This window comes from Polyodon spathula, chromosome 32 (genome assembly GCF_017654505.1).
Source record: "Polyodon spathula isolate WHYD16114869_AA chromosome 32, ASM1765450v1, whole genome shotgun sequence".
Lineage (NCBI taxonomy): Eukaryota > Metazoa > Chordata > Actinopteri > Acipenseriformes > Polyodontidae > Polyodon > Polyodon spathula.
In genome coordinates this window covers 2,068,366-2,079,185 of record NC_054565.1, presented here as the reverse complement: position 1 = coordinate 2,079,185, position 10,820 = coordinate 2,068,366, and the positions used below count along the sequence as shown (strand labels likewise).

At 44.7% G+C, this 10,820-nt stretch overlaps 1 protein-coding gene across 1 annotated transcript; it reads left to right on the top strand.

Moving 5' to 3' along the window:
- Positions 1 to 984: 984 nt before the first annotated feature.
- Positions 985 to 9,144, top strand: LOC121303436 (digestive cysteine proteinase 1-like; the record flags this gene model as incomplete). The annotated part of the gene is made up of 10 exons (XM_041234141.1): positions 985 to 1,066; positions 2,558 to 2,650; positions 3,222 to 3,394; positions 3,902 to 4,133; positions 4,676 to 4,868; positions 5,213 to 5,406; positions 5,897 to 5,988; positions 6,521 to 6,682; positions 7,129 to 7,318; positions 8,529 to 9,144. Coding segments are annotated over 10 exons (1,599 nt in total), but the record flags the coding sequence as incomplete, so codon positions are not given.
- Positions 9,145 to 10,820: the final 1,676 nt, after the last annotated feature.

The window sequence follows — 10,820 nt, the reverse complement described above, 5'->3', positions numbered from 1 at the left end:
TTGCTTCATTTTGTCAGACAGAGACTTTGACGAAACCCCGATGACTTGTGCAAACAAAACCTCATTTTAAAGTTTAGCAAACTAAAGTTTAGTTAAGAACCGTCCTATTTGAGTATTCCGGATCCCCTGGTGCCCATGTAACCCTTCAGGCCTGCATCCTGTCAATCGGGAAGCTTGGCGCACCTCGCTACATTTCTAATAACTGTAATTATTAGAAATGCTAGTTCAAGTCACTTATCAAGTGTTACAGCTAACTTGAAATATGCAACTGTTTAAGAGCTGAAAACAAGTAAAGGTACAATTAAGCAAATTATCAGTTCAATTAAGGGTCTAGTTAAGTAATTGAGAGCTAGGTTTGAGTGAAAACCAGCAGCCACAGGGGGGTCCCCAGGACCGAGTTTGAAAAGCCCTGTCTTAAATCAATGCACCACAGATGTAATCTCTCAACAAGGTATATGCTAATATACCACAGGAGATGGGCAGCATTTATATGGTCAGTTCTAGTATTAGAAACTTGGGTGTTACTATGGATTCCAAACTAAATACTCTTAGAAGGCTCCAATATGTCCGGAATGCTGCTGTTTCTATCCTAACAAGATCAAAATCTTGTGATCATATCTCACCTGTACTATGTCAACTCCGTTGGTTGCCTGTTAACTTTAGGATTGATTTTAAAATTGCAATGCTAATATATAAAGCTCTAAGTGGCACTTCTCCTTTATATATTGCCTAGCTGCTTACTCCCTCTGCCCTTGCTCGCAGCCTGCGTGCCTCTGAGGTTGGTCTGTTGGTTGTCCCCAACTCCAAGCTGCACACTCAGGGTGACGGGGCGCTTTTTGTTTGTGCACCCAGACTTTGAAACTCCTTTCCAAATTATGTTAAGTTCAGACTTTTAAATTGGCTTTTAACTGTACCTTTAAGTCTTGTGAAGTGCCTTGGGTTCCTTGTTGTATAAATAAAATGTTTTTGTTGTATTAACCTGCGCTTGTTGATCTTCCCTTAGTGCTGCTGGAAGGCAAGCCTGTGGCAAAGGCTCCTGACTTCGGCGCTGTTTACCACGTCTCTGGTAAGATGCAGCCATTCTTTATTTTAGATGATAGACATGGGGACAGTTTCCTAAAGCCTCCTATAACCTAAATAACTTTGTGGGGGTGTGGCTAGTCAATCATGGGGGGGGGTTTATAATGGGATTCAGAAGCACTGATTGCTCGAGACTCCATTGAGTTTGGCTTGTAAACTCAGTACATGGTTTTCAGATTCAGCAGAATCTGTTCTTTCTGCATGGAAACCTAGTAATGGAGATTTCAAGCACACCTCGGGAGCGAGTCATGCTGTTGAGACAGGAACAGTGAGATTCTTGAATACCCAACTGTTCGACAAAGTTCTGAGATCAATGGGCTACTGCTAGAATAGCCTGCTCTTGTGATAAATGTTCTGCTTGTGTTGCCACATCTTGCACAGGTGCTGTGATTTTAACTTTGCCCCTGTGACTGATGCTTAAACTAGGAATTGGCTGAGAATTCTCGTGGGATATTTAATTTGCCAGGCTTATTGAAAGTGCGTCTTTCCAAACGTTAAGCCGATGTTTGGTTTGGGGAGAGAATGCTGTACATGTTGAAATGCATGTATAAATAATAAAATAGATGTTCCAGTAAAGAATTGGGGGGTGCAGATGGCACCAAAGTCTTCATGGTATTTATCGTGGCACTGGCTACAGGTGGGTGCACTGCCAGGGGGTGAAAGAACAGCCCCTGCCTACTGTTCAATCCTGGGCCTCTCAAACAGAGATCCACAGGTATTTCCCAGAAGGGACGTCCTCTCTATGCCTGTTTGCGAAAATAAATCTAAAGTTCTATGTTAAGCAATGTCCATGGGTCTTGCTAATTGATATTCCTAACATGCAGGACACTCTGCAGTTCAACAGATAGATGAAACCCACTGTATCGGATTCAGTAAAACCAAATACTGGGACAGTAACCCTTGCTCCGTGTGTCGATGCTGTTTCTGTAGTTTGTTTCAGTTCCTGTTCTGGGTGTGGGGCTCTTGCTCTAAATTCAGTTTCTTTGCTGAATTTGCATTTTGGAGCTTGCATGTTTCTTGGTCTCAAACTCCCAAAGCAGAAGTTGATCATTAGCTTGTCAGCTGACTTCACTTCATGACTGTTTGGCAAAAATACTTTATCCCTGACTCCAGAAAAATAGCTTCTGATTTGAAGGTATTGGCAATTCACTGTTGCCAGTCCGATGTAATGCACCATGATATATTTTAGTTTTGGTTAAAGATGCCGTCGCTACATTCCTGATTGATTGCTGCTGTAAACATCGGGAAACAATTACTGTGCCATTTTAAAGAGAATGTGCTGACCACATGTGACTTCACAAACCACTTCTGATAACCTGAAGTGTGCACAATCTGGCAGTGCTGTTCAGTTCAAGGGTGGATGGGCTGTGGATGGATCTGTGTCTGATAGCCTGGAGGTGCTACTGAGCCCCAGTAGGAAGCATGCTGTGGGTGTGACTGAGTCCTCATGAAGTAACACAATGTCTGTCTGCTGCAGGAGTGATCTCGCTGCCCTACGCGGAGATCCAGGAGCCCTTTGAAGCCTGGTACAACCTGACTGGAGGGGTCAGCCGCATCAGCTACTACCATGGTGAGCTTGGGAGTCCACTGGCTCCCTTCGCTTTGACCTGTGACCTGCTTTTGAAGTCTCACAGGAAATTATAGCAAGTTATTATAACTGGCTCTGCTGCAGAAATGAATGCTTTTTTGTTTGGGGGGGGGGGGGGGGGTGTATATGTGTATATATTTACAAAATAGCGTATAGAGGAAAAGGCTAACATCCTGGTACCTTTGCTGTAGTTAACATGATCTGATGACAAATTAAAGTGAGTTTGAACTATAGTACATGTGAGATGGACAGCTGTCCTCATTCTGATACCTTGAGCTCTTGGCAAGTTTCATTCCAAGTGGACGAGTGCTTCTCCAGAGAGGCAAGACAAGCCACCCCACCTCCAGTTTAAACCTCTAGCTTATGCTACAGCCAACAATTAGGATTCAATTCAAAGTTAGATGAGCTGTATGATTTGTGAACTACCAAGAATGATTCAGACTGGCAGGGTATGTTGGGAACCTTCTTGAGGGCACGGTCCTTCTCCACAGGTCTGCTCCGGACAGGCTGCTGTGTCAGGGGGCTGACTCTCTGTCCCTCCCTCTGCTTTCAGGCCAAGTTCAGACGTACCAGTTTGGCTTTGAGAAGCCGGCCGGCTGCAGCTACAAGCTCACCCCCGAGACCAGCGAGACCGAGGTCAACGTCATCAAGTGCTTCCAGGTCAATGGCACCAAGGCTGACCCCGTGCTGCCCCAGAGCGTGCTCCCCAGTCTGGAGGGGTTCCAGGTGCGGTACTGAGTGTGTGCTCCCAGGATCGGGGATGTGACTGAAGGTTTTGCGATATTGACAGTACACTTGAGTTAGGATTTGGTAACGCATGATTTTCAAGTTTCATTTGTAGGTGTTTCCAGTAGAGAAACGCCTCTGAACATATCAATGAGACGGCACCATGACGAGACATGTTTAACTGCTGCATTCTAGGATTCTCTGTGTCTCTAGTACTTGAATGAAGATGTGTGTTTTTTATAGCTGGTATGGATACATGCGCTCCCTGTCTTAATTTCTCGTAACAAAATGGTCAATTAGATGACCATTGGCTACTTTCATGATACAGAAGATCGAATCGGACAGTTTGCTTATCGTGATGTGTATCTTCATGCGAGATTAGCATATCGGTCCAGCCCTACAAACCATATGATCAGAGAAGCCTTTCCCATTATGGTATTACCCTGGGATGCTTTGTTTTTGTTCACAAAACCATCCACTTTCTCATTTTAAATGTCTGTTACCCAGCTGGTCAGGGAGGAGTACTTCCGCGGGCAGCTGTGCGAGGTGTGGCAGAACGTGACTCTGGAGGGCAAGAAGAAGAACACGTACACGCTGTGGGTGAGCAGTGCGGCAGTGCCGCTGCACTATGAGATGCGTGGCTACAACACCCTGCTGGGGTCCCACTATGACAAGTACGAGGTGGATTACAGTGACTTCTCGCTGCACCCCGACCCCCACGCCTTCTCACTGCCTGACGGTATGCTGCTCTCCTTCTCTGTGCTCTGACCCCATGCCTTCTCCCTGTCTGGCAGTATCCTGCTCTCCTTCTCTCAGCACCCTCACCCCATGCCTTCTCCCTTCTCTTTGTTCTTTTTTCCTGTAGTTTTTCATTATGTGGAAAACTACAAAGCGGTATGCAAGTCAATGTGTTAGCGTAACGTTATTCAGAAGGTTTCATTCAACTATGAAACAAAATTTAGTTACAATTCTAATGGGTGACGCAAAACTAGTTCAGAGAGTGAAACTTTGGATGGATGATTGTCAGTAATAAAATGCAGGTGAGGTTTATTCATGCTTTGATAAATGTGATCCGTTCAGCCTCGGTTTAGAAGGAGCCTGATTCAAATTCCTGCCTCCCTGGTCAGTTTTAATAATATACCAAAATAGGGGTAGATCTGAAACCCAGAACTGTTTGCATTGCTTCTGTGTTTATAACCACGAAAGAGACCACAGGCCTCCCGTGGCACAGATTCAGTGATGTAGTCTGTTTCACCCAGCCCCCCTCTGTCTTCTCCACAGGTCTGCAGTGCACTGGGTTCCCCGGGCCAGGGGTGGAGCACAGGGTCCTGGCCAATCCCATGCAGGACTTTGTAAGCCCCTACCAGGAGGACCGTGCCCATCGGCTTTTTGGACACTTCCGCGACAGATTCCAGCGTCGCTATGGAGACGAGGAGCACGAGACGCGCAAGCATGCCTTTGTCCACAATCTCAGGTAAGGTGAAGTGGACTCTACACCCTCAATCTGAAACTAAGCTGGTTGAGAGGATTGAACTCAAGTTTTTGTCTGATAAGAGAAATGCATAAACATCTGTTTGAGACCAGAGCTGTCTGACCTTTTATAGCTAAGTCATGCCGATGACCAGCGGAGCTCTAAAAGAATAAGAAAGATAACTCGAGACTTTCTCCTACGCTCCATATCGGTGATTGTGATCATTTAGATGTTTACTCTAGCAAATCCAAAGACCTGTGTGTGCACAGGGCTCCAGTGTATTATCAGTGTTAATGGAGTCTGCTTGTATGCACAGGGCTCCAGACTGACCCTGCCTGTCTCCCCAGGTACATCCACTCCATGAACCGAGCCCATCTGCCCTTCCAGCTGGCAGTGAACCACCTGAGTGACCGCACAGCCCAGGAGCTGGCCTCCCTGAGGGGCCGCAAGGGCAGGAAGACCCCCAACAAGGGACTGCCCTTCCCCCACGAGCACTACCAATCCGTCCTGCTGCCCGAGAGCATCGACTGGAGACTGTACGGTACGGCAGTCTGCTTGAATAGCTGCTCTGCTTTCTAAATGACAGCAGTGTCTTTAATATGTAGGTCCTGAAGTAACTAAATGACCACAAAGCAAGCTGTAGAACACCAATTGGTTTTATAGTGGGAATTAATGTGACATTATTAAAAGAAATGCATTGTGTAAATAGTCTTATTGTATGTAAAACCAGCACAGTGTGACCCGTGTGCCAGTATCTGAGTTTGCCATAGATGTAGATGTGTATATTGTGTTTAAATTTTATATTAGACTACAGCATAAGGAAGTGTAAACATTAGGTAAAGTCAGTGGCATGGTGGGGAGCGATATATATTTCTGCCTGAGGCTGAATATTGTACCAGTGTGGCAGACAGTATTATCTGCTGAGGGATACAAAGGTAATTGGTAGTCAAGCAGGTAAAACCAGCTGCACAGAAGAGCAGGGTGTATTGGAGCATGACTGACTCCTCCCACTGCTGCCTCCCTCACCCCAGGCGCAGTGACTCCTGTGAAGGACCAGGCTATCTGCGGGTCCTGCTGGAGTTATGCCACAACTGGAGCACTAGAGGGTGCTCTCTTCTTGAAGGTGAGGGTTAACATGTTTTCTTTTGGGTTTTTTTTGTGTGTAGTTGGGGGGAAAAACAATTGTTTTCACAACTGAATTGATGTTTTTAACAGTTTTCATGAACTCTCAAGGAGGCAGTGTGGTCCAGTGGTTAGAGTCCAGGGCTTGTAATCGGAAGGTCACTGGTTCAAATCCCTAGGGAGGAGACGATGACTGACTGGGGTGACACACTGGGAGTCGTCTCCTTGTGCTCCATCTTGTGGATGAGATGTTAAATCGGTTATCCTATTGTAAGTGACTCCCCCCCCCCCCACGATATTACGTGTGAAGTGTCAGATGCGAGACATTCGTGCAACACTACCACCAGAGTGATACTTACCGTGATATACTTCTTAATCCCATTAACAAAGGGGGGGGGGGTTTTATTAAGATTGAATAATTTCCAACAATGAATATACAGTTTATTTTTATTTTAACCATGTCAGTTGAAATGGATGGTGGGGAGGGGAGTTGCTGACTATAGTAGCTAAGGCTCCTGTGTGCTCTGTCTCAGACTGGTTTGCAGGTGGTCCTGTCCCAGCAGATGCTGGTGGATTGCACCTGGGGCTTTGGGAACAATGGCTGTGATGGGGGAGAGGAGTGGAGAGCCTACGAGTGGGTGATGAAGCATGGGGGCATCGCCACTGCAGAATCCTACGGGCCGTACCTGGGACAGGTCAGAGTGGGGGGGCTGGGGCAGCATGACTCTACACAGGGGTAGAGCAGAGTGGGGGGGCTGGGGCAGCATGACTCTACACAGGGGTAGAGCAGAGTAGGGGGGGGGGCTGGGGCATTATTCTTGCTTCATTAGCACAGTGTTCTCAATGTATTTTACTGTTTTCAGGTTAATGCAACTTCCTCTTGCACCAGTATCTACAGCAAATCCCCTTCCTGTGCAGCACTAGGGTCCCAAAACATGATGCATAGGAAGTGAATTTATAGTGCTCTGTAAATTCAGGTTTGCTAGAAGGCAGTCTTGTGTTTCTTTTCAAAATTGCACAAAGTCCTGCACAGCGACTGGTACTGCATTTACAGGTAAAACATACAGTTGGCTACCACCACTTTAAAAGAGCGCTGGCTGAGACTGAATGGTGTTGCTTATTTCTTTTGTCTCCTCTCCAGAACGGGTTTTGCCACTACAACCAGTCCCAGCTCACAGCCAAGGTGAAGAGCTATACCAATGTGACCTCTGGCGACCTGGAGGCTCTCAAACTGGCCATCTTCAAGAATGGGCCGGTGGCGGTGAGCATCGATGCGGCGCACAAGTCCTTCCTGTTCTACAGCAGCGGGGTGTACTACGAGCCCCAGTGTGGTGAGTGGCGGTATCGCACGCTTCAGAGACTGGCTCTCCACATACAGGGAGCAGTGCGTGCAGGCAGCTGGGATACAGGGAACATTAACTCACAGCAGCACAGGGAACTGCAGGATTGCCTAGGATTCTCTAGCCTTGGGCATTTCTCAAATGAAACGTACATTCTGAAAATGTTTGAAATTTACAGGCACAGTGAGGTTTTTTTTAAAGCTGAATTACATTTTAAAAATCTAATGTTAGATTTGGTAGTTGCATGCATTCAGAATGATTTACTGTTGGGTAAACCCTTCTTTTCAGCTGGGTCCTCCTCTTTGATCCAGTTTTAATAGACAGCTTCTGGTCACAGTTGGTACACTTGAGCAGTCCTAATGCATCTGCAACTATCCAATTCTAACTAGAGTTACAGAGCAGTGCCGGGTCCTGCTTGGGAATGGAAAGGATTTTCTGCAAACTCTTTTATTACCAGAGTAATATGCATGTGTAGTCTGTGTTAGTAAAGGCTCTCGTTCTGCTAATTTCTTTTGAAGCTTTTTTAGTGGTTGTTTCTGTAAGCCTGTGCAGTACCCCTGATTGCCTAGGGCAGCATTTTGCCTAGGGCAGCATTTTGCTTAAATAAGTCAATGTTTTAAAGAGAAACATTAGCACACTGGGGCTTTAATCATAAATCATGATCCTGATACTGGGTTAAGAATATTAGAGCCTGCAGTGTTTGGTCCTTGAAGTAGTCAAATGAACTTGCAGCTTTAGTTTCCTGGTGGAGGTTTTGTTGACTGCTTTTCTGCAAGTGTGTCTCAAGTTTCTTATTCTAACTGGACTCTGTAGCTAAAGCCACGTTGAGTGAAGGAAGCTACAGTCTGATCTGTCTTGCTCGCACACAGACTCCGTGACGGCTGCAGCTGTCTGGCGCAGAGTTGTGTAACTGAGTCGACCTGCTTCCTGGGCACAGTGTCTTCTGATTACAGATCTCTGGTTCGGGTGTTTGCTTGTCATGATGGAATTCTCTGCCTAAGGCATTCTGTTTCGTGAGGAAGCCGTACATGAGCTGTAATAGTTTAAGCTGTTGTATATAGATTGCATTGACTGATTGCCTGGCAGAGTGACACCCTACCTATCCTATCAGCAGTGTCTTGTAGAGGTGGGGCTAAATTGATTTTCTTTGAAGAAAGGAATGCAGGTTTGCATTAAGACTGGTCGCCTTCTTCTTCTGCAGGTAACACTGTGAATGACCTTGACCATGCAGTGCTTGCAGTTGGCTATGGCGTCCTGAAGGGGGAGCCCTATTGGCTGGTTAAAAACTCCTGGTCTACTTACTGGGGCAATGACGGCTATGTGCTGATGTCCATGAAGGATAACAACTGCGGCGTGGCGACTGACGCCACATACGTGACCCTGGAGTGAAACCACGCGTGTGTAGAATCAACATGTTTAATTATGGAGAAACAAGTCAAATGAATCATGATGCTTAATACCTCCTTTTTAATGTATAATTCAGAAAGCTTAATTAAAGGGACTCCCTGCTCCTCCACAATCTTTTATAATAAACACTTTACAGAAAATGCTGCTTACTTTTGAACGTCCCTGTAAAGTTTAAGAACGTGCCTGTGATCCTATGATGCTGGCCCTTTCTGCAGTGTTCTGACCTTGCTAATGGTTCACCGCGGGGCTGGGTCACAGTGACTCTGGGTTTGCAGTACGGGTCCCAGCAGTGTGAAGAGAGTCTGAATCTTTAATGCTAAAATGTCTGATGGCAGTCTCTGCCCCTAATAGCTTTGTAATGAGGTTTGTGTTCTGCAGAACTTAATAAAAAAATTAAATGTTTATTTAAAGGCTTTTGTAAATGGTGGGTTTTTTCCCTGCACAGTAAAAGGTAATGTTAACTGAATGGTACCATAAAGGCAGAATAATGTCATTAATAAATTATTTCCTCCATTTTTTTTATCTATCATTTGTCACAGCAGTTTAGGACTGTCACACTGCTGGATTAAGCCAGAATACCAAACAGTAATTCTTAAATGAGCAGTCTCTGGATGTGCAGGATATTTATTGGTGATCTCTTCAATCTATTCTCTTTCTATTTGTTGATGTTACAGTAAAGAATCCAAATAGTTTTTGCTGTAAATGTTTCTCACGTTCCATTTACTTCCCAGCAAAATTGTACCCTTTTAAAATGTTGAACTTCCTGTAGACTCTTGTTTCTTTTTGCAAGTGAGAAATGTAACGGTTTTTACTCTAAAAAACGCACAGGGCAATCTGGAGGTACTCTACCAAACACTGAAAGCAATTCAACCAGCTGTGACTGCTGTTACTAACACAGCCGTGCCTGAGTGATATCAGAGTGGAAATGCACGCCATTGAAATCACTCCTGCATACAGGGGGGTGATCATTTTGAAACTGTACTCAGACTGTAAACTTTGAGCTGCTGAACAAAAATGAAATATTTATGCACAGTAGTTTAGAGATAATATATCGAGATAATATCTAATAATTTATTTTAAAACTTGTAGTGCTTGATGTCTTGTAATGCCATTAGACATCCTTAGTTCAGGCAGGTAATGTCATTTCTGATTGTTGATTTTATAAATCCTATCAAAGCACCTTGTTATGCGTGTACAAGAGGATGCCTGGCTTTGATTAGCACAGAATTACTCTGGACAGCATGGAGTTAGTGGGGTGCGATTCCCTGTCTGAGTGTAACTCGACACTCTTAACCTTGTGTGCCGCACATACCTTTAGAACGCAGTTTACAAACGAGAGGAGGCTGTTCAACCCGTCTTGCTCAATTTGATTGTTAGTAGGTTATTGATCCCAGGATCTCTTCAGGCAGCTTCTTGAAGGATCCCGGGTGTCTGCTTCATGCCTTTGACATGCCTTTTAAATGCGGAATAATTCTGGTCAGTCGTCTTTGCACTCTTTCTTGAGCAGCAATATCATTTTTATAGTGAGGTGAACAGAACTGAACACAATATTCTAGATGAGATTGTACAGTTTTAACATTACTTCTCTTGATTTAAATTCAACACTTTTCACAATATATCCGAGCATCTTGTTGGGCTTTTTTATAGCTTCCCCACATTGTCTAGATGAAGACATTTCTGAGTCAACATAAACACCTAGGTCTTTTTCATAGATTCCTTCTTCAATTTCAGTATCTCCCATAGCGTATAATTAATGCACATTTGTATTGCCTGCGTGCAGTACCTTATACTTTTCTCTATTAAATGTCATTTGCCATGCGTCTGCCCAGTTCTGAATCTTGTTTAGATCATTTTGTGTGACCTTTGCTGTTGCATCAGTGTTTGCCACTCCTCCTATTTTTATGTTGTCTGCAAATTTAACAAGTTTGCTTACTATACCAGAATCTAAGTCATGTAGATTAGGAATAGTAGAGGACCTAATACTGATCCCTGTGCTACTCCACTGGTTACCTTGCTCCATTCTGAGGTTTCTCCTGTAATCAGTACCTTCTGTTTTCTACATGTTAACCACTCCCTAATCCATATG